The sequence below is a fragment of the Penicillium longicatenatum genome (assembly GCF_028827895.1).
Source record: "Penicillium longicatenatum strain IBT 33135 chromosome Unknown contig_6_segment0_segment0, whole genome shotgun sequence".
In the NCBI taxonomy this organism is placed as follows: domain Eukaryota; kingdom Fungi; phylum Ascomycota; class Eurotiomycetes; order Eurotiales; family Aspergillaceae; genus Penicillium; species Penicillium longicatenatum.
This window is the reverse complement of record NW_026643123.1, coordinates 72,583-95,250: the sequence shown is the minus strand read 5'-3', so window position 1 is coordinate 95,250 and position 22,668 is coordinate 72,583. Positions and strand designations below refer to the sequence as shown.

General features: G+C 44.8%; 8 protein-coding genes across 8 annotated transcripts; 5 read left to right on the top strand and 3 right to left on the bottom strand.

The window, feature by feature from the left end:
• Positions 1 to 1,831: 1,831 nt before the first annotated feature.
• Positions 1,832 to 2,242, top strand: N7484_008257 (uncharacterized protein; the record flags this gene model as incomplete). Its single annotated transcript, XM_057118644.1, has 1 exon — positions 1,832 to 2,242. One exon carries the CDS (start codon positions 1,832 to 1,834, stop codon positions 2,240 to 2,242), a length of 411 nt encoding a protein of 136 aa, XP_056968199.1.
• Positions 2,243 to 2,572: 330 nt separating this feature from the next.
• N7484_008256 (Dyp-type peroxidase) lies at positions 2,573 to 4,598 on the bottom strand (the record flags this gene model as incomplete). Its single annotated transcript, XM_057118643.1, has 8 exons — positions 2,573 to 2,880; positions 2,933 to 3,271; positions 3,347 to 3,492; positions 3,559 to 3,669; positions 3,730 to 3,825; positions 3,885 to 4,192; positions 4,244 to 4,466; positions 4,564 to 4,598. The coding sequence occupies 8 exons, from the start codon at positions 4,596 to 4,598 to the stop codon at positions 2,573 to 2,575; spliced, it is 1,566 nt and encodes a 521-aa protein (XP_056968198.1).
• Positions 4,599 to 6,303: 1,705 nt separating this feature from the next.
• Positions 6,304 to 6,570, top strand: N7484_008255 (uncharacterized protein; the record flags this gene model as incomplete). The annotated part of the gene is made up of 2 exons (XM_057118642.1): positions 6,304 to 6,471; positions 6,541 to 6,570. The coding sequence occupies 2 exons, from the start codon at positions 6,304 to 6,306 to the stop codon at positions 6,568 to 6,570; spliced, it is 198 nt and encodes a 65-aa protein (XP_056968197.1).
• Positions 6,571 to 8,820: 2,250 nt separating this feature from the next.
• Positions 8,821 to 9,087, bottom strand: N7484_008254 (uncharacterized protein; the record flags this gene model as incomplete). Its single annotated transcript, XM_057118641.1, has 1 exon — positions 8,821 to 9,087. The coding sequence occupies one exon, from the start codon at positions 9,085 to 9,087 to the stop codon at positions 8,821 to 8,823; it is 267 nt and encodes an 88-aa protein (XP_056968196.1).
• A 1,910-nt stretch (positions 9,088 to 10,997) lies between these two features.
• On the bottom strand, positions 10,998 to 11,408 carry N7484_008253 (uncharacterized protein; the record flags this gene model as incomplete). Its single annotated transcript, XM_057118640.1, has 2 exons — positions 11,347 to 11,408; positions 10,998 to 11,204 (listed from the first exon to the last, which is right to left on the bottom strand). Exon 2 carries the CDS (start codon positions 11,178 to 11,180, stop codon positions 10,998 to 11,000), a length of 183 nt encoding a protein of 60 aa, XP_056968195.1. The 5' UTR covers positions 11,181 to 11,204; positions 11,347 to 11,408.
• A 1,010-nt stretch (positions 11,409 to 12,418) lies between these two features.
• Positions 12,419 to 12,634, top strand: N7484_008252 (uncharacterized protein; the record flags this gene model as incomplete). The annotated part of the gene is made up of 1 exon (XM_057118639.1): positions 12,419 to 12,634. One exon carries the CDS (start codon positions 12,419 to 12,421, stop codon positions 12,632 to 12,634), a length of 216 nt encoding a protein of 71 aa, XP_056968194.1.
• Positions 12,635 to 12,990: 356 nt separating this feature from the next.
• Positions 12,991 to 14,079, top strand: N7484_008251 (ankyrin repeat domain-containing protein; the record flags this gene model as incomplete). The annotated part of the gene is made up of 1 exon (XM_057118638.1): positions 12,991 to 14,079. The coding sequence occupies one exon, from the start codon at positions 12,991 to 12,993 to the stop codon at positions 14,077 to 14,079; it is 1,089 nt and encodes a 362-aa protein (XP_056968193.1).
• A 2,527-nt stretch (positions 14,080 to 16,606) lies between these two features.
• Positions 16,607 to 17,038, top strand: N7484_008250 (uncharacterized protein; the record flags this gene model as incomplete). Its single annotated transcript, XM_057118637.1, has 2 exons — positions 16,607 to 16,802; positions 16,854 to 17,038. The coding sequence occupies 2 exons, from the start codon at positions 16,607 to 16,609 to the stop codon at positions 17,036 to 17,038; spliced, it is 381 nt and encodes a 126-aa protein (XP_056968192.1).
• Positions 17,039 to 22,668: the final 5,630 nt, after the last annotated feature.

Sequence of the window (22,668 nt, the reverse complement as noted above, 5' to 3'; positions counted from 1 at the left end):
GTCGACTACCTAGCTAACATTCTATAGGTGCTCGCGATCGTGGCGACAGAAAAGAATCTCTACCTCGAACGCCGACCAAATCACATAATCTAGAGTATCATTCCCGATATCGTTAAGCTAATTAACATAATCTAACCAATAGGGGTCACTATAGTCTAGTAGAATGTAATCCACCCTAGGCCCTTTAGTATAAGGAAAAAAGCTTAGCAAAAGCAGACTGTAAGTGTTTTTCAAAAGTAGACTATAAGCACTTTTTCTCGTACACCTACGCTAAAAATTTAGGAAATTCTAAGTTAAATTCTCTTGAGCGTAATTTATTATTAGACCTTTATACGCTTGAGATAGAGTATAGGAGTGGTTTAAAAATAGTGAGTTTTAAGTATTATTTTAATAGGGTGTAACTACATAGGCTAACTTCTGATTACACGAGATTCACCCCTTGAAAGGGCCGTGTCGCGGTAGTTTAGCGAAGTAGCGTGGACCTTAATTAGGACATCGCGGGGACCTGGGATTGTCCGAAGTTCGATATGAACTTTGGTAGTAACTATGTCGCCGGCTTTAAAAATGCGAATAGTTTCATTTGCGTTATATTTGGCTTTTAGGTTAGGGTTTAATAAAAAATTCGTGTGGTTAAAACGGTGATTGTGAAAACTATAGGAGCTATAGCTATTTACTATCTAGGAAGAGTCTAATGTTAATGTCCCCTAATGTGGAAATTCGGGGATGATTAGTGATTAATTATAATATTATTCTTATAGCTATGAGCTATTTTTAAAATATTAAAAAACTGCTCTTTTGCTCCTAGTGGTATCCTATATATAATTTTAGAGAAGTGCGAGGTAAAGATTAAGTAAACTATAAGTTAGTTTAGTATTATAGGCATCTTTTTAATAATTATTTCTAATATATTACTATAAAGGGTAGGGTAGATCAAGTAAAGAATGAGAGGCGTTGTAGAATATATCTCGATTATATTCCGAAATGGTATAGAACCTAATCCTTGATTCCTTGGAAGAACTTCACTTATTCCTGACGGATTCTAGATTAAAAACTGTAAAGGACTAAACCTAACTTTACGCGAGCGATCTGCTACTAGATCCCTGTCGTTCTGCAGCCGATATGCAACTGCTCCTGTTGAGCCTTGGCGGGGTTGCGGGTATGGGGTCTTCGCCGTAACACTCTCACTTCAACGCTTAAGGTAACAGACCTTCGCGTAACATGCATCAACATCCTCATTTACTACTTACGTTGTAGCCGTATTCTATTCTCTGTTTCCCTTAGCCCCCACAAACCCTAATTCCACATATCTCCCCGTCAGAAGTTCAGACCCTCCAACACCTCCCCGGCCTACTTAATAGTTCAAGAAGATCCCACGCGGCACGCTATGAAAGTGAATGACTATGTCGCCTGAGATATCCTTGTATTGCCTGCAAAATCAAATTTTGGGCTCTAAATGGCATGTATGTTAGTGAAAGCACGGGAGTGCAGTTAAGAAAGATTACGCTTTACAAAAGCTGATTTTAATCTCCAGGCATGGGCCCAACAGCCAAAGCGGTTCCCTAGTTAAGGTTAGGGTCCTGGGATTCGGTCATCCAACGGGCCCGCAAAATTTGACTGCAACTTCACTTGCGAATTTTTTATGCAGTGGGCGTAAATAAACTGCTCAAGCCAGTGGCACAGCACGTCCAAAGCGCTGTTTTCCATTGGATTTCTCTATCATTTTTACGTGCTTCCAATCGACTGGTTCGCTCGGCCTGGCAATCAGCGATGTCTAGCTATAAAGGAAGAGATCCCATATTCACTGGCCGTCAATTAATTTTCACTTCAAAAGATGCATCCAGCGCGTGAAAATCATCAGCGCCCTTGCACCGTGTGGATGGCTGAACCTCCGCCGAGTGGTTCCTTGGAAACATCTCGCGCCTCCTTGTCTGAGGCCACATCCGACGCGTGCGACACGACCACTGTCGCTGCCAATAACTGCCTCATTCCTGCTGTACGAGTACAGCTGATGCCTCATGGGCGTGAACACCATAAGCGGTCCCCAACCGTGTTGACAGATGAGACGTGGGACAGGTTGCTGAATCCCTCCTGCCCATTCTCATGGAAACCCACGTTCGGCGCGTCCGACACCAATGCTGTCACAGCCGCTACCATCGCCTATTCTTCTACGCGAGCGCAGCTCGTACTGACTGGACTTTCGGCTCCCAAAGTCCTGCCGATGGCCAAAGATCCCATAGAATAATGGATCTTGAAAACGAGACTGACGAGGTGAATATTTCAGTCCTTGATTCGTCTTCAGTCGCTCCGCGAACTCCGTTCATATACTACAATTGGGCAACTGGGCTGTTGAGAGCTACATGCCTCAGTAAAGTTGGCATCGAAGCTACAGTATTGTCCAAGACAGGCAAACTAGCCGGCCCGGGCTCCCGGGGCGCATTTCGAGATTAAGCAAGGGGTACGGACATAGTCCCTATGATCTCGGGGACGGTACAAATTTCATGATTTGAAAAACGCGATAAGCAAATGTCGCAGCATTGAGAAGTATTCAACCGAAAAAGTCACTCAAGTCAACCTATGCCCTGGGCAAATAATCTCTCAACGCTGAAATTGAAGGAGTAAAGAAGTATTCCCCACCATGCGGAACAACAAATCTTTCCAGCGTAAGACTTTTCTCGTAGACTTGGGGAGCGGGTTTCTCCAGATCAGAATCGGGGAAGGGAATTACGGGAGGATCTTGATACTTGGGGTTGATCCGTTGACCATCAGTAGGCTTTGCATGTCGGCTTGGATGAATTTGGCCGATAAGAGGATCAATACCCTGGCTGGTTCCTCCGCTGTGCTTAGCCATGTCCGTTGGGCTATCAGAAGCATTGGCCCAGCCTGCAAAGTGTCAGATAATGGGGTATTTTTAAGATAAACAAGAAATACTTACGTTTCTGCTGGGTTACAAACCCATTCTCAATGCTGCTCTGGTAACAGACAAAAAGCAGACCACGCTCTTTCTGTGTAATGCCAGAATTCTTCTCCGGTAACTCGCACTCATCTCCATAAGGAATTCCTCGACGCATGATTACATGTTTGGCGTAACCGGGGTAGTCATCCCGAGGGCCAGTCTTGCGCATGTGAGATACGTAAGGACACTTGATCTGGTCAGTAGGGCGATAATTGAAGGCATCCGTGTAATTCATGGTCTTTAAATCGGCTTCTTGGAACTTCTTCTCGAATTTAGACCAGTTAGGGTCCTCCTGAGGATGAAGCTCCATTGGAGCACCTAACGTATCGCATTTTTTTCAGTATTGAGAACTTGGCTAAGGACACGAAGTGGTTTCTCTAGGAGAGTACTCACCATTAGGCCAACGTCCCACTAGTCGTGAGGAAAACAGAGCCAATTGATTCATAGCATCAGGAGTGAAGCCTTGCGGTGGTTTCCCTGTTTCTTGCATGGACTTGATTATCTCTGCCATAGGAATAGAGCAATTGATAGCAGCCCAACTATGCACAGCAGATTAGTTTACTTGGAACAAATCCATGGCTGATGACAATGATGTAGCAACTTACCGGTAGAATTCAGGGACCAGCTGTTCGTAGATACGGAAGACCATGAAGCTACCGTCCTTGGCCCATGCAGGATGCTTGCTGTCGTCACCCTCGTTTCCGACGAAAATGATGCTAACGAACCAGAATTAGATTTGGCCCCTCGTTTGACAAGGAAAGAAGATAGTTCCTTACCCAGGATCAATTGGTGTCATTCCTTTACCATCATCTGCCTCAGTAGGGTCCAATCCTTTAACAATAGGCTGGCTAATACCATCCACCCAGCCAAAACTGTCATCACAGAGATTAGCGATTGCAAGTGAATATGAGCGGGACTTCGCATCACTAACTGTTCGAGGTGTTCCTTATAGACTTGGCCATCTTTGGTATAGACTATCTCAATGCTCTGCTTGTCATTTCCGACGTTGAACACCCAATCAAATGACTTCTTGACCATTTTCTCAATACTCTCGATACTGTCACCAGCCACAGTGAGACAACCGTCGATGCCACCACCGTTGGGTTTGAATTCATTGACCCAATCTTCTTGAGGATCGAGGCCTTGGTGGTCTGCATCTGATTCGCCCTCCGAAGGGGCAGTCATGTCTTTAAATTGACCACCGTTAAAGATATCGTCGTCAAATTTTTCCGCCCCAAGCTATTGAATATGAGATAGTGCATCTCTTATTAGTGTATTCTCGGTGCTTACCTTAGCTAGGCCATTGGCAGAGAAAGCAATATTTAGCGAAACGAGGCTAACGAGACCTTTGAGAGTACCATCGGCTTTCTGCTTGTAGATATTTTTCCGGTTCATTTCAGCCGTATACGCGGTGGTAATAAAACCGACTATCTTAGGGAGCGCATTCTTGAACTCTTCCGCGTTTGTAATTCGAAAGAAGATAAACCTTTCGGCCTTCTTAGGCAGACGAGGCCTGATTGTGTCAATCCAAAAAAATCTCATAGCACATCGGTAATCACATAATAACCATAGTTTAAGACTATTATGAATATGAATATTATTTGACTTACCACGTGTCTCCCTGAATGTTCTTCTTGTCTACCATTTTGAGTGATTGATTGAGGATTTGGTAAGTTCAGTAAATTAGTCGATTGCTCTTCAACCTGTTTGAAAACCTGATGAAGAGAACATTGGAGTGCGAGAAACCAGAGAATCTTTATAGGAAAGAGTTCAAATATGCCAACACGTAATTGTAACATATCAGTGTAACCCTGAATTGCGGTGAAAATAAGCAATTATGAAATAAATATCCGGAGAGGCGGGCGCTGAATGCATAGCTAGCTATGTTATGCGACAGTAATTTGTTCCATGCATGCGGGGATGTGAATGGTAGCGAATGACGATTACAATTCTAGATAAGTCTCATGAGATCATCGAAGTAAGGAGTCAGATGAATGGCATCTTGCGAGCCCAATATTTATGAAACTTGCTATACAATAGCGTTCCGAACTTTCCCAGCTTTAGGTACTTCGACCACCTTAAGTTACTGAATTCTAAAATCTGGGACTCGAATCGGACGTATTCGGGTCATATCGAAATCTGTTCCTACATACAAGTCATGAGGATGTTGACTTGGAGGTATAGCCAGTGGACGGTTACTACTTACTACTAGTAGTACTATGCGGGGATGGATTATATATTGGTAGTCCCTTCAATGATAAAACAAAAAAACAGCAAGATAGGTTGCGTGAAATGGAACATAACAATCTACCTGTACCCGCTCGACTTTCGAAAAAGTCGAAAATTATGATAACGATCCAATATCCACGCGGGACTTGAGCTAATTCGGGTTGAACTTGTTTTTAAACAGTACCATACAGGCTACAATACGAGGGAATAATGAGTTCTCGGTAGATTATTTGCAAACTACGCTACTTGACCGCAAATTGTGCCAAGGGATCTGCAGTTATAAATCTTTGTTATCCGAGCTGAATTGCTTATTTTTACCTACATCGAGAGCTGAGTTAAATGCACGAAGCTGTCGACGATCGGTTACACACAACCCCGCAGCAACTCGTACTGAAGTTGCACTTGCTTCGAGATCCCCAATTGTCTGCTTGCGTCTGCATTCACCTACAGATTGGAAGCCATATTTCCCCACTTCAATGCATGAATTGGAAAAACCGACCAATCAGATTGGGTGCAACGGAAAAGAAAAGCCTAGTTGATCCGATGAGCCTTCAAAAGTACCGAAATGCTCCTGCATGCAGCCGCACGCGATAGTTGAGTGGCTGATGTCACCAGTTTTTCTTTTTTTTCCCCCTACCAATATTGGAGCAACTTGGAGCATGCAATGGAACCATGGTGATACTGGTAACGCGTGTAGCATTTTCTAAAATTTTCGACTTATTATTGTACTACTAAGTATGATCTAGAAGGAGCCAGAACTGTGTATTACGCACGGAATGCTTACTGACTAGTCAAACTTTAGTCATTGTACAAAGTTGGCCCGACGATCCCAGAATGTGTAGCTGAGCTGCGGGTATCCCCCTGCATATCTGGTGGGACGATCCAGCGATTAGGAACTATGGGGACCCGAGTTATGGACAGTGATGACGTACCTTACTGCAGGGCTCGAGCGGTGTGTGGATCGCACAGAGCTACAATGTTTTTGGATGAATCATTGAAATTTGAAAGTCTTGGCGAACCACTCGAATTGTATAAATAATACCTTTCATCATGCTGGTGGTAATCTTCGCGACAAATTACGCAACAAATTGCCATAAACGTTCCATAAACGCATAACTAAAATGCATCTTTACTCCATCCTCTTTGCCACTCTTGCCTTGGCCCTTTCTGGCGCCGTTGCCCGCGGTGAGCATAAGCAACAAGCCATGACCGACTGCTTCAACATCTGCGAAGATTCAGCAAGCAACCTCTCATGCCCCCCTGGCACTGAAGAAACCCAGCTTTCTAGCGTATGTCCCTACAATGAGGAATTAATACATCAATCCAAACGATGAAACTTGAAACTAATTGCGCTATAGGGCTGTTGGACCTGCTGTGACACCGAGTAAACCGGAAAGCGACAAGGGGTGAATTGCGTACTTCTACGATGAGCCTTAATCTATAAGGGCTATTGCCCATTCGGGATAGAATACTGTTTCCACAAATGAAGGTCGATTCTTCGGTCATTCACAAAAGATATCAACCATGTCCATGTTGCTGCTGAATTAATAGTGAGGGGTGGGCGGGTGAAGCGAGGCAGCACGGTTACAAGAAAGTGGAGGTACTCCGTAGTGTAGCTCGAGTTTTGAGACAATTGAGAACCCCATTCTAAGGGGACTGTTTTTCAAGGATATTTAATTATATTTTTTAGTATATCGGATTGAGAGAACAGAGACCTGATAATGAGACACCCCGAGCCTGCGGGAGACTTGTGCAACTGGGTATTCCGGGAGAAAGCGTTGGGTAGATATGAGAAAGTGAGCATTACCATTAATCATGTACAATAAATGTATTGTGTCCAAAGAATTGGGTTCTACCCGTATCCGCACCCGTACTCTCCCCCCGGGCCGTGATGAATCCAGGGATGGACGGACCTTGGGTTGTGCCCGAAGATTGGGGACTAACTGAGTGAGAATTAGCCAGTGCAGTGAGGAAATACTGTAGTTGAGCCGGGTACCCCGACTCGGACTTCCCAAAGCAGTGTCCCACATTGTTACGCACATCTCTCCCCAGCCACATGCATTTTCCTTGTACACATCCTTGAAATATAGTGAAGCCAAGCAAATACAAAGTGCGTTGTATAATCGGGGCTGCAAAATATGCATAAAGTCTCAAAAAGGCGTGTTTCGTGGGCACTGCAAGGAATGCTCAGGTGACGCGATCAATCTTGGCGCACGGCCGCGTTCGGCGAAATGCTTTACACAAAGCCCATGGTTTACTGTATACCAAGAACTAGGTGCAAGGGTGTCCGCCCTCGGCTTCTGTACGGAGTAGCAAGGCGATAAATGGAGCGTTCATCACACGCGCAATTAGGACACCGACTTCCATGCAGCCCGGGCGGGCGCAGGGAGTTGTGTCGCATACACATTAGCTCGTACGTAGAGAGAAACAGACCGAGAAACAGACCGAGAAACAGACCGAGATAGTTGACTTCCACTCCAAATGCTACCATTTTAATGCTTGAGTAATTCCGCAAAGAACATGACAGGACCGCTTTCTAATTTTTGTCATTTCTATTTCTGTACATTAACCTTGATACAATCGTCAATCGCTGCTTTCGCCATAGCATGGCCATGAGCATAGTCCATAAGTAGTTTTTCATCTATAGATATGTATTGCTGGCACTGTTGCAAACAGTGATATTGCCGCCGAAAAAGGATTTGTAAATGAACGTAGCTTTCGGGCGAGAGTAACCCAACGCTAGGAGCCTCTGAGATGACTCCCTGAAGCTCAATCAGCGTGGCGGAGACGCCAAGTAGAACTCCCAAATTTTGCAGCAGCTTTGAAGAAAGCCGAAGTATTTTGTCTGCAAATTTAGAGGGCCAACGAGTGAGGAGCGTCGCCAGGTCAGAGGGCACAGGGAGAGAGGCCCTTTGAATCATGTCCAGGCCAATCCCAACAAGGCCATTGTCGTTTAGGGTGTGTAATTCATCTATCCCTGTGACCACCGTATGCTCCATCTCAAATCCAAGTTGAGCTCGTAATAAGCGCACCACTGCGCAGCCCATCAGGTCTGCAGTTCTCCCCGGAGCGTAAACAAATGACTCGAGGAGACTGCACTGGGAGAACCAAAGAGGCAGCAAAAGCGTTAAATCAAGATCACCTGCTCTGACTTTTGGCCTGGTAGATGGTTGGCGCTCGTGGTGCTGTAGCAAAGGTGGAATTTCATTTACCAGGTCTGTGGACTCTGATGATTCAGGTATTGTCTAGGGCGTATTCGAGCTGCTGCAGCCCTGGCAATGGACATCCTCAGAGAGACCAACAAAATGATAGTAAAATGGGATGCGATGTAGCCCAAGATAGTCTATCCATTGTTATAGACTAGTCAGCTCCCCCCTTGTAAAGTGCCGAACATTTTACCCCCGCCCCCAGCGTAGTTCTTTCACGAGCCTGCTGTTGTTACTGTCCCCGGGATAAATCCACGGCTTAGAGGCGGCCAGAGCTGGGAGAAACTTTGATTGCCAATTCTCATCCGACAAGTTATTCAGACTCAGCCAGTCATCTAGAGAGCGATTTCCGATCTTTGCCTTGCATCCAGCGTGGATTCCCTGTGCAGCCTGAGCTTTGGCGCGGAATATATGACCCATCCTGGATTCAAGCTAATTACAAGGCATAGAGTCAAGCTTAAGAGAGATGTCAGCTGTCTGGATGTCTTCAGATCCTAGCCATTCACTCGATGTGTATCCTGCCTGGACTCGTCGCCACGCAGTACGAGTGGCATCTTTCCCTTCCATTTCCGAGACCTTTTCAATATAGTCCACTACGCATTCCATTAACATAGCAGCATGACCAGAATGGATGTTGCCAATGGACACATGGTAGTACGGATTGAGACCAACTTCTGGTAACTCTTTTGTTGCCTGCATTATATCCAGCTAGGGCATTTCGAAGTGCATGTTGAACCCCAATATCTCCGAGAGGAATTCTTCCGAACACGTAGCGATCATCAATTGAGCAACAGCAGCCCTCCAATGTTTGATGCTGGTAAAATTCAATCTAGGATGGAGGATTTCTTTTGTTGTCGGCGAGGGTAAATCTGGCTCGAAAGCCCTTAGAAGCTCTTCGAAAATATGAACGTGGTGCTGCTGGAGATTGCCATCACCTAGCTCCTCAGTGAACACCTACGAGGTTCTCTTCATGATTAGACGTAAAGCAAACGGTAGCGTTATTTTATTCAGATGACCCAGCCAAGCCCCATCAACCAGTTTCAACGGGGCAATCTTCCTAAGCCAGAATTCGGCATCTTGTCGGTCGCGAACCAATTAGCGAGGGCCACCCAATTTCCTTTACGCAATATACTCTCCGTATCCATCCGTGACGTTCTTTTTATGATCTTAGAGAAAGCGGGAAAGCTCATTTTTATTGAAACTATCCAATGATAGGATACTGGAATTGGACTTCTTTTTTAAATTTTCGTTCAACGCTTCGGACAAGAGAAACAGGATTGCTTGACGTGCAAGTGGGGAAGCTTCCAGATAGTACTCCTTATTTTGCAGTTTGAAAAAGAGGCTTTTATAAAATTCCAGCTCTTGTAACCCTGATTCTTTGGCGGTTGGTTTCACGGCCGAGGAAATGAACGTCAACTTCCTCGTGAAGTCAAGGGGTGTTCGTCGGCGTGCTTGACTATCCTGAGATTTCCAGATTCGGCGAAGACAAAATGCGGCGGTAAAGAGGAGGAGGACGGCGATCATCCTCGACATTAAGGATGGTGGGAAGGAAGCAAGGGGTATTTCATAGTTGAAATCTATCGTCGCTCCTGAGGCAATCCGAGGCTTAAGGTGGGAAAGGGGAGAAGAGGCATTTATTACTGAAGATGAAGTACCTATTCCAGACCCATGTTCCCAATAATGAAAGATCACTTTGGGTCGTGCAGATCGATCATCGTGTCTCAATTCGTTCGACATGTGGATCTACGACAAGTCACCGACACTGTACAGTAGTTATGTACATACACTGCACTGTATAGTATGTAGGTACGCAAAAGTATTGGTTACATCATCAGGTAGGTACTCCGTACTGTACATTCCTACAATATCTTTCTTTCCTTTTCCTTTTTTTTTCTTCTCGGCGGGTTGTCCATTAGGTTACAGCAAAATCTTATATGCATCTTGTGTAACCGGAGTCACCGCCAGTCCCTTCCCGCTCCTTGCATCGATACCTTGATTTGCCTACATGAATGAATGGAATCGATAGACCCGAGAGATCCATGTGAAGAAGAAAAAAAAAGAAACAAATGGATTATACCTGGAATTACCATTAATTAGATGCAGCCCTTAAATACAGTATATTGACCAAGTGCAAGGCCAGGTGCTCCTTGTAAAGGAGAAAGGATAGCTAATTTGCACCAAACCCGAGCTTAGACGTGAACGGTCAGACCGTAGAGACGGCTAGTAGCAAATTTTAGCTACTAAATGCTTTGGCGCACGCTATATGCCCTAAAACGATTAATGAAGCGGAAAAAACAGAACCCTAGCTTTGATCTATTATAAGTGCGGAAATGTTTAACCAAAAAAGGAGCCATCCAGCCGAACATGGTAATTGTTGATACCGTTCCCACGGCTCTGTGACTAGTGTAATGACTAACTGGGCTAGCGTTCCATGCTACCATACTTCCCCCAACGGCCTATCCGTATTTAAAACACTTCTCAAATCCCATCAGGAACTTCGTATGCTTGTTCCTCTCGTTATCAAAGTATGTTGAAGTCATTAATATTAAAGCCCTCCCACAATAGCTTTCCATACTTAAGTTCGGGGAAAATTTTCCCTCACTATTCCACTATATCGTAGATAGCATAATCATACCCGAGGAATCACCCTTCTTAATTCTAGGAGGAAGGTTGGGGTTGCCTGCCTCGGGAGGATTAACCTTTAATGTAAACCGTACTATATTCTCTAAGACCGCAAACGAGCTAGGCTTAGAACTACTGTGGAGCGAAATGGCCTTAACTAAGATATTCATTATAAGACCGCTAAATCCCTTATTCTATTAGTACTAAGCCTCTTTAGGTAACCTAATAATATTAATATTAAGGGCTATATAAGAATAAAGTATTAGAATAGTGATTAAAAAGGGAGAAGGGAAATTAGCTCTTATGGATATTAGACATGCGATAATCATCAGCTACTATACTATCTATTTTATCGGTATTAGCATCGGTGAAAGCGGCGTAGTACTTATCAATGCGCGCTAGTAATATCTTATCATTATGGTTTTAGATACGGTTATTATTAAATGCGGGTGAGGGCGAAGCTATGTTATATGATATATGATTTCTGCGGTCTACTTGTCGCAGTAGGTGTGTTGCAAAATGACTATAGTTGCTAAAGGGTTGAGTAGGGAATCGAAGCTATAATTATAGTTTTATTTCTCAATTTAAGTGTATTTTAAATTAAAGGGTCCTCATGTTCTCCTCACCTACATTATGCGCCGATGCGTAGTTTATCACACCTTAGCTATAAGCTAGAACCAGTTATCGCCCCTTGGGCTTGCCGGCTGTGGCTTAAGTCATTGCCAGTTAATAAATATTCGAGAGCCACACCGCTCCGTAGTGTTGGTAATAATCTACGTCACCACCACCTGCGGCTTTTGTTGCACAGCGTATACATATATGCAATAACCGGACGAAGTCGAGGACAATGTTTTACTTAATAAGAATTGATCGTGTTTTCCTCTTAAGGCAAAGAGTGTCTTGAGATAGATATTGTCCTAAGATAAAGATTGAGAAAAACAAAACACGCGAGTGTCGGACCAGTTATACGCTAAACCAATAAGGGTGTCTGCCAATTTATATATCCTACCTGTGTCTTAATAGACCATGGATCTAAAATAGATTTACCATTAAAGGAAATTCTACTATTAACATACAGGACTTATATCTCGAACCCCTCTATAAAAATATTAGTCTGTATCCTAGTCTGGAGTACTGTTCTTCATAGCAAACATGCGCTTGGCCAAACTGTCCGCATGGTGAAATTTGCAAGATCCTCACACCTATGTCAGTAGCTATAATTGCGGCGGAGTCTTCAAGCTTCCGTATGAGAAAGAAGTATGTGTTTGAGACTGAGTTCTCCGTCTTCAGACGCGGAATTGACTAACTCCAACTTGATGAGCCCTCACAGTACATGCAGATAGGAGACCGTCATAGGGGACTCAACCGATGTCTTCTAGGATCTGAAGGGCTCCTGGGAACTGAGACTATGTTCCTGAAATACCCTTACTCGCTTCTGGGATGCTATTGCGAGCTCCTAAAAGCCTTCAAGTTCCCAGAACAAGGGTCGTTGCGACGGTCTTACATCCGCACATATTGTGGTTGGTTCAGCAACTTCGCACTGGCCAATCCCGTGTCTGAATATCAAACCCAGACACCCAAAAACGCTGATGAGATGCCTGGGAACAGCGCAATCGAGTTCTAGGAATGGTGAAGATTCTGGGAAGCAAGAACTGAAAATTTATCCAATAGTATGTAGGAGGTGGTACAACTGCACAACCTGTTCACTTCACAGGATATAAATGTGAGCCAAGGGATGGTCTATTTATTATCGCCCGTCCGCCCTGTTGCTCTGCCCACTCACACTCCCATCGACCCTTCTACTCGTAACTCGAACTTTTGGAATGGTAGGTCTCACATGGCTTGAAGCCGGCTTGAAATGTTCGATGGCTGACTTTTGAGAAGGCATCTAGTGAAAAACTGCACCGCTTCAGTCAGCTCCGGAAGTTTTTCTCTCAAGGGGATGTCCGGGCTTTTTTGGAAGCCCTGAAAGCACTGAACATGGGACTGAACGATCCTGATAGTTGTCATCGAACAGCTTTGTGGTATGCCGTTGATCGTGGGGACATCAACGAAGTGATTTTCCTTTTCAAATGTGGTGGGGATCCTAGCGTGGCGGATTATTTGGGCGTGACATGCTTGCAAGTCGCTCTCAAAAAAGGAAAGAGCCCGATGGCAGCCCTTATGCTGGCGTATCTAGATGATATGTCTACGTCGCAAATTATCCAAAACGGACTACCCCTTGAGCAGCTACTCCTGAGACACTCAAAAAGGCCCAATAATAGCGAGATCATGGAAATGCTCTTGGACTTGGATGCAAATGTAAATGCAAAGAATTCCGAGGGTGGAACACCATTGATCCAAGCAACCCGGCGCGAAGACCTAGCAGCTATTCAAATGTTACTCAATCGACGTGACCTTGACCTCCATAGGCAGGATCGTAAAGGATCTATGGCGCTCCATATAGCTGTCCGAAGAAATCATCCGCAAATAGTGGACCTCCTTCTTTCCAGTGTACGACTTGACATCAATTGCCAGGACAGCCAAGGCAACACCGCCTTTTGGTGGGCGACAGCTCTGGGCCACAGTGAAATTAGCGAGAAACTTCTAGATGACGGCAATTTAGATCCAAACATCCAAGGAAGCAGCCAATTCAATCGTCGTTGGCTGACCCCTCCTCTCTACAAAGCGGTCATGTCAAATAACGTGCCATTGGTTTCCCGTATGCTTACAGCTACCTCAAGAACCCAACTTGATCCGAACATTCTCGGTGACCATCGATGGAGCTCCGTCGGGGCTGCAGCATATCTAGGCTCCCGTGAGATGGTGAAGGTCCTTCTACGGGCCACTAATATTCGGATCAATGCGAGCAAAGAAGGCGAAGATGACCCCTTATGGCTCGCGATCCAGAGGCGTTCCACCTCAGTAATCGAGCGTTTGCTAAATGAAAGGGAGCGACTGGACATTAATTGTCAGAATAACAAGAGCCGTGACACTTATCTCCTCGCCGTAGCTCGCAAGGATGACTTGAGTTTGGTCGACAAAATACTCGAGTTTGACAATGTTGACCTCCACGCAACAAATGCATAGGGTGAAACCGCGCTAGCGGTCTCCATTCGTGAGAACTACCACAATGTCGCGCAAAGATTGATCAGCCGGGGCGCAAAATGGTAAATGAAATCTGTGCCGCTTGTGATCCACGATGGGCTGGGCTAGCAATGGCACGTAATATTTGATAGGAGAGGCTATCATGAATTTGGTGGTTTGGGCGTAATCGACTTAACAACTAGTATATTGTGTTGGAGTCAAATTCAGATTCGGTATTTCTTTTGGCAAAAGAACTGTTTTTAGATACAGACGTCTGTAAACCATCGACTTTCTCTTTTTGCTTCCCAATTTATTATGCAAACGGCCGCATGCGTATCAATTTCATTCTTTAGGTATAATTATAGACTCGAGAGGCTTCGTTCTCATTTAATTTCCCAATTTGACTGTTCCAGAACACACTCGCCTCCCGAGGATCAGAGCCCTGTTTATTTGGCATTTCCAGTGTGCTAGTATTCGTCAAAACTGGTCCGTGGGGTCCAAAGGTACTCTGGTGATGGAGCGGTTGACCGTCATGTGCGCTCACTCTCAGATTCATGGATCTATCCCGCGCCTCTCGGATTGCCAGACAGCCCGGAAGCCAGTTCATGCTAGTGCATGACTTAGCTCCAGGGTCAAGAAAGAATATTGTGGGCCTCTCATGGGCTCTGTGCATAGAAGACCTTATGTTGAAAGATCTGTATTGTTAAAGCAATGCATTAAGGGTCCGTGATATTCTCATGTTCATTCAGAATTCACACCGTCAGCTAGTGGGCGGCTATCAAGGAATAGTCAACAAGCCCTTTTTCTCTACCTCCTGCTGTGTTTTAGGATCGCTGGGAAGATTATGAATACCGGGTTCGTCTTCTTCATCTTCGTCCATTCCCCTCCGAACAGATTCAACATGGCCTAAAATGACTTCGGCTCCTGATTGTTCTGCAAGACCCCACGTTCTTTGAGCAAGTGGTCTACCATTCTCCTTGGCCTGTAAATGTTCTCGTAGAGAACTTCGGCTAGCCTGGCGATACGGTCAATTCCAGAGGTTATTTGCTTCAAGGCCTACCCTGCAGTCGCCAGACTTTCCAGTAGTTGGGCCTAGGATCTTTCGGGTCAAAGAGCTCTTGTATAAGGCCTTAGTAGCATTCGACAAACGTCCTATTCTTGATGAGCACGGGCCTTTGATAACGAAGGGTGATCTTTCCAACGTGCACCGTGTTAGTGGAGATATGCAATCCTACTCATGTGGCCCACTCACTAGATAGTGACTACGTTTACCAAACGAACACAGCCCCAGAACCTACGTGTTAGCAACGCGGTCAACATCAGACTGGCTGGAAACGGCGGAATGGCGATTTATCCCCTCAAGCCAGCTTCTCCTTCACTGTCGCGAAGTCGTGTATGCCAAAGATGCTCCGACGTGTGCAGCAATATTCTTTTTAGCAATCGCTGTTCATCTTATTACCTTGATTCACAATTTCAGTGCGGTTCTTCACCACATCAAACCCAACAAAATTCGACCCGTACTCGATGCGTTTAACAACCGTTTTGACCTGAAGGCGGTAAGGTGAAGTGGGTCGCAATCAGATCCACTTAGATCGTTGAAACAGGGCCAGAAAAAAAAGCCGTTTAACCTAATATGGCTGGCCATTGTTCAGTGAGCTACCGACTTTTGAGACTCGGCTAGAATACTGCGGCGAGCAACCGACTATTCGGGCACGAATCACCACTATACTTGTCTGAGTGGAATGAAGGAGCCTGTCATTCGTTTTCTACCCCACGTATTCCACGTCGTATTACTTCACTGAGGTATTGAACTGCTACGAAAGATGTCTGCTGTAACTTTCGGTGTTGACTGAGCACTTTAACGCCTCCTCGATTGAACAGCCCACTCAGCCTGCGGATGCTGCAATATGTGATTGCTCTCGACAAAACAAACTGACCTTCAAGATTGTATGCCGGTGCTGCGCAAGAATTAAATTAAGTCAGGTGAATTGAAGTGTCATTTATCAAGTTTTGCGTGTGGAGAAGATGCTAGGGAATTTTAAATTCGCGAAGGCTAAGACCGTAGCACGGATTTTGATCAAGAATCAATTAAAGATTCTGAACGAATCTCTTCGTAGTGTTCGCAAATAGTCTAAGGCTACGCGTAAGGCACTATAGAATGCACATGTGTATTATAACTAAGCAAGCCGCGTCGCTCGCAAACGACCTACGCACGAAATTATGCAACATAAAACCCAGCCAACAAAATTGAGATAGAATGAAAACCCATTATTTCAGCTACGCATTTCGACCAATCGAAAAATTGATTGACGCATTAGTTCTTCGAAATAGTGAGAGAACTTTCAAGTTTGAATTAATACCAAGTCGACTGGTCAGGTATGAAGACCAATACGTACTCGCTCCAGAGTTGGGTATTCATATTTGCTTCGACCCTTCTTCTCAAAAAAAAGAGTACCTTTGGGGAGAAGTATCTTTAATCGATTTACTTCAGAACACAATCGGCACTTTTGCACCCACACAACGTGTTGTAATGACAAGCTTTGTTGCGAAGCTACAAGTACGCGGAGGGGCTCGCATTCAGGCCGTTACGTACGCAGTTGAGTTTCCAGAGAATACTGAGAAGCAATTTATGAGGCAACTTGGAAGACCGCTTCGCGGCCGTCCAAAGGTGCTCGTCGATGTTGAACAAACAACGGACTTTGAGTTTGGAGACATCACCCCTGATGGTTCGTTCAGTCCATAGAACTCAAAATCTGGCACATGACTGACATCAGTAGAGGCAGAAATTTTGGAGGAGCTAGAAATGCACCCTCAGCTCAATATGCCCTTGACAATTGATTTCGCGAAGTTGTGGCAAGAGCGAAACGTGCAAATTCGTATTGCAGTTGAACCAAATGATTTTTTCTACAACAGTTTCGTCATTATTAGCGAAGTTCAATTGGAAATCTACTTTACGGTTTGACTGTCGTATTCATATTGATGTACAAAGTTTCCATCGATTCTCTTATGGATTCAATTGGTGGCTCAATGGAAAAGCTAGCTCTTGGAGCCTTTTGAACGGCGTTTGAGGAACTCACAGATGGTACCGAATCTTCTCGTGGGGATAGCCCTTTTTAGGCATGACTCCACTATAGATCCATTAAAGTTCTGACAATGGCAAATTGGTTTGAGTTCAATCACAATACAATCGCATCATTTTTCACAGATAAAAATTTCGCTAGAGGATGGCGCATCATCAAATCCACATAGGCAGCGCCTTAGGGCTTGTAGTGCTACTCCAAAGCGCGCTTTGTCCCGGACACTGATGAAGAGGCCACCACCCACTGCCCATTTCAGTACCTTTCATCGGCCAATGAAATCAATCGGGAACAGTTGGCTGCTTCGAACCCAGATGATTCACTGCCCCCCGCGGGTGGCCTGCGGGTCATCTAAAGATTAACCTAGGCCTACCATGCTTGTACTAGGAGAGACTGAGTACGAAGAACCAGCTCATATGACGTGTAGCATTCTATGCAGTCTGTGCTCGTAGGCCATACTGTGACTAATTTCATCTTGACAGGATTCTCCCATGAGCCGGACCCTCTCAAAACGAAGCTCCTGGCCCTGAGCTTCTAGGTGTCCGTGATCTTTAGAATGATCTACCAAGAACAGCCTTCAATTAACGATTCTCACGATTTCACTAGTAATACGCTCCACACATTACCATATGTACTTCACACAAGCATCTGCTATCGTTTCTGTCGGTTCCCCAATTTGTCTCTCACCGAGCGACATGGCTCATGTTTTTCATGGCCTCCAATTCTGAATTATACAGACTTATATTTGGTCTATAAGGGCTCTGTCATGACTCATGATCTCCTAGGCTTTACTGAACAGCCGGTGATGTATCCTCTGCCCTGTACAAGGAAGCCATGATAACAATTCGTCTGTCTTAGACAAGTAGGCCTTCGGCCATTAGCTTTTGTTCTTCATGTTTAGAGGAAATAAAAATGGCATACTTGCCCTCGTTCGTGGTTGCCTGTTAACACTGAGCTGGTCTGAGATCTCCATGAGGAAGATCATATAGAGAATACCTTTTCCGAAAATGGTTTTCCGCAACTCGTTCTACCGCCAAGGTATCTGCTGGATTGACGAGAAGACAACCTGGTGAGGCCGATAGGTTCTCGGCAGTTGATTCATACTCATAGACAAATAATGATGTTTTGAGATCGGCCTTTCGTTTCTCGGCCCTCATGCTCTTCCTGGGCATATGTGGTGTCATTAAGATCCTCGCAATCGGGGTCATATATGTCTCTGCGCGATGTGAAATGCTAGACTTTTTACATACACAATATATAACAGATAACGTGAAGGGAATGACTATAGATAAGTCTGGAATTTCTGGTAAATTCCGTCCTCTCTACGAGATGACATTTTCCTGCGCCAAATGTCTTTCGTCATCCTGAATAACCTTCCTAAGTTTAAAGAATTTGGAAAAAACTAGCAAGGCTAAAAAAGTACAGAATGCCAGGCCAGTAATAACAGTTGTGACAATTGACATTATAGACCACTGACCACCCCGAGATGTGTATATATTGATAAGCGTAGTGAGCAGCCCTGCTGCCGCATTTAGTGCTGCTGGCCTTCCTATGGTGAGCGTGTGACGTTTCATCAAGTTGAATTTCCAGACCACTTACGTGAATAATTTATTAATGAGCCATGTGTAAGTTCTTCGTAATTTGCGGACTCGAAGTAACAGTAGAATACCCGTGATTGCACCCACAAAGAACAGAAATGCAATGGCGAGCAGAGGAGGGTTTTGTATGGTATTTAAAATTGCTTGACCGGCCTTGTTGCCGCTAAAGGTCTCCTCGACTTGGCTAGATTTTTGCAAAATTTTGTGTCGGCAAAGCGGGTCTAGCTGACCCGCTGCCTCAGGATAACTGCGGTTGTTAACCGCGTTGACCAACCAACATTGACGCCGCTAGATTTTTTTGTTGGTTTGTGTATGGTGAAATACCACTCAGAAGTCGCGCAGTCAAACGTTGAGAAGGCTATCCCTAACTAAGGTATATGACTTAGTTCCGCGCCTATCCACACATGCAAGGCGAAACCCAGTGGTGATGGAACTGCTCTATGCAAACCTTGTCATACCAGGTCAGCGCTGTGCTAGAAGCCTAAGGTTCCTTTCGCGCCTGCCCTCCCGCAGAAACAGGTATCTCTTCGCGGCGCTAGAGACTAATATTCAGTTCAAAAGGACCGAGAAAGCCAAGTGTCTCGTCAATTTTGAACGGATCTATCCTGCCGCACTCCCGACAGCAACGATTAATTAGGTGCAACTGTAATATTCTGCCACCGTAGAATCTCGCGAAACCGTAAACCTGGTCAGGCTGTTCCCATCCAAACATAGTATACCTTCATTCTGGTTTCTTTAAAGGAGACGGAGTCAGCGTACGGCAGGGTTTCAACGTTGTGCGGCAAAAAAGGACTTCGGGTCTCTTGACCGTTTGTGTTCAGCCAAAGCTGCCGCACGAATTAGTGGCTAGTGTGTTAACGGTCTGCCCTAGGTTCGACTTTTTCTCTAAAAAATTTACACTATGTGGATAAAAAGCTTCATCTTCGCACATGCCTTTTTAAGTTATAGACTATTCAGTAGTATACGCTAAACCTTATTTTCAGTCTATTTAAATGCCAGTTCAATTAGTATAATAATTCACACCAAGTAAATCGAATGCGCCAAACAAGCAGGCCGTAGTTACACGTTCAAAGGCTGAGAGGACTGCGGTCTGGTTCTCGTGTAAAATCCATGCTCAATCGTTGGGCAAGAATATCGAAGTAAAACAATTTTTACACGACTCAATTATGTACCAAAGAGAGCAAGCGTGTTAGGATGAATGCTGAGTTTGATATCTTGATAGACGGGTATAAGGCTACCCAAAATATATAAAGAGGAGTTTCTGCATCACTTTCTACTGCCCTCTATCAAAGACCGTAACATTAGACTGTTATTATGGAGTCCGCAGAATTTGATCAGTTTCTCGCCTTGATGTTTGCACAATTTGGCTTCCGTGTCGATGAGTGCTTTAAGTCTTTGGCTAGACGCACCAAAGGCTTTCTATCAATTTGTGGGAGGTCGTTACCGTAGATTATGTATGTCATCATAGGTCATAGGGATAGAATAAAACTTATATTCTTTCAGTGATGATCCTGATCTCATAGATGAAGATTTTGAATCCTTAATGCGCCATATGGACACGAAACGCCCTTATCTACGTACCCTTTTAAGCGCTTGGACCCAGCAGGAGCCGAGTTACTCCGGACGGGTAAAGTAGGAAACGATGTGGATTTCGACGCGATCGCGATTACGATGAAGAAGGTTTTATAAGCAGACCAGGTTGAAGCGGCCAAGGATACATGTAAATGGGTATCGATGGAGTGGAAATGGCAGCCGATGGTTAGAGACTAGATTATCTTTTCTGATGAAAAGCCTACCTTATCTATATGTTCAATAGCCTAAGTATAATGTACCTCCATATAAACACATACAAACCCACTCTTCTTTTGAATATCGAAAGTTTCTACTGCAATGCAATCCCATATTCTATTTTCCAAAAATCTTTTCACTTTATAATGTCTTCTACCGCTCAATCCTTCCGTGAGATCGTCGGAATTCCCCGCCCCTTAGCTTCCCCGCAGGACTCGACTCTCATCATTATCGACACCTAGAACGAATACACCGGAGGCGCTCTCAAGACCGAAAACGTTACAGAAACCCGTAAATCTATTACCAAACTACTCGAACGTTACCGTTAAGCCCGTAACGGCAAAAATATTGTTCACGTCGTCTTTAAGGTGCCTAAAGGCGCACCCATCTTCACGCTAAAGACCCCCTTAGCCTAAGAGTTTAAGGAACTCACCCCTAAAGCGGGAGAGAAAGTGGTCACCAAAAAATTCCCTAGCTCATTTTGCAAAGACTAATCTACATGCCTATCTCTAAGGTCTAGGTAATATAGGAAAGAAAGTCGTGTTAGTTAGCTATATAGCACATGTGTGTGTCTCCACCACTACCGGAGCGGCTGCTGAGCTTGGATATGATGTGCTCGTAGTGAGGGATGCAGTTGGTGACAGGCATATCCCTGGTGTTAAGGCCGGGAATTTGAAGTCTGTTGTGTTGAGTGAGCTAGCGGATGGTTTTAGGACTGTCATCTCCGAGAAAGATATTCGTGCATAGGTAATTGATGCATTCTGAAACCGCAAGGACTGTTGGATCATATTTACCTCGAATGCCTACTGTATGACGGACCGTTCAGCAAGTACACAGCATTGCTCTTATTGGCGCCACTTGGATGCGGTTAGGCATGGCTTGGTAAAAAAAGAACGCTGTTCAACGGTGTCCATATCTACATGGGTAAATGAGATCATAACGCATGAAAATTACAATATGATGACGTTGTAGAACTGCGACGAGAGCAAGCTACTCGCTCGACGTATCTAGGTTACTAAGGATATGGTTGCGCTACTGCGGCTTTCCGAACCAAGTAGGCGGGGAAATCGAGTCAATTGGAACATTGACGATGAAGATGATTTGTTTGACTAGCCAGAAGAATCACCGTCCCTTGAAGAAGACGTTATGAATTTTCCAATCAATATATGCATCATTTGCTGTGGTCTATCTCGCCAGTCATCATCGAACCCTCCTCCGCATAAATTTTCTCCCAATAGACAGGAATCTCTTCGTCGCCACTTGATTGATACGTACCTGGTTCATGCGCGCGATGGAATTAGCTGCAATTGGGAAGCCTGTAGTAATGTTCCCCAGTTCAGCGATGTCAACAAAACTTTTGGCCCATGCTTCCACTGAGCATTCATATGATATCAAAATCAAATTGTGTCATCTCCCGCGGGTATCACAAACAAACTGCAGCGACACATCATCCAGAGAAACGCCTTCAGTGTCGGAGAATCGACAAAGGACTGAGACTCCCGCATCCTCCATCGACCTCAAGATGAAAATATTGACCCACGCCTATTGGAGGCACATCCTGTCCCCGTTGCGATGGCTTTGCCGACTCAACCAGATACTGAAACTTTATCTACCTCTTGGATTTTCTCACCCCAGCTCAGCCTAAACTCCAATTAGACGATCGAAGAGCAGCACGGCAAAGGTGACAGAACTCGCACCCGCGCCAGAGCCGGAGTTCTAACCTCAACATGTAAAGCGCTCATCTCGGAAAGCAGAAGAGCCACTGTGTGGAGAAAAGGAAAAGAACAGGGGGCTGGACTACCTGAAAGCACCCAAAGAGCCTCCGCTGCGACGAGCAAGACGATTGCGAGTTTAATAAGTTTTTCTAATTGAAACCTCCGAGATAACATGACAATACTCCCGAGGACATTTTTAAAAACATAATTTTCCTGCTAGTCTGCCAAATGTCAAGCAAGGACTATGGGCTTATGGAGAGCAAGAAAGGGAGTCAAGCGCCAATGGCTCTCGCATGCGAAAGATTGATAACAACCCACCAGTGAGGAACACGATAAGGCTGCGAAGAACCTTCCCATAAACCAAGCTGCATCCGCCAGTTAATTACGGGACCATTCCGGTTGCTTTGGGACACA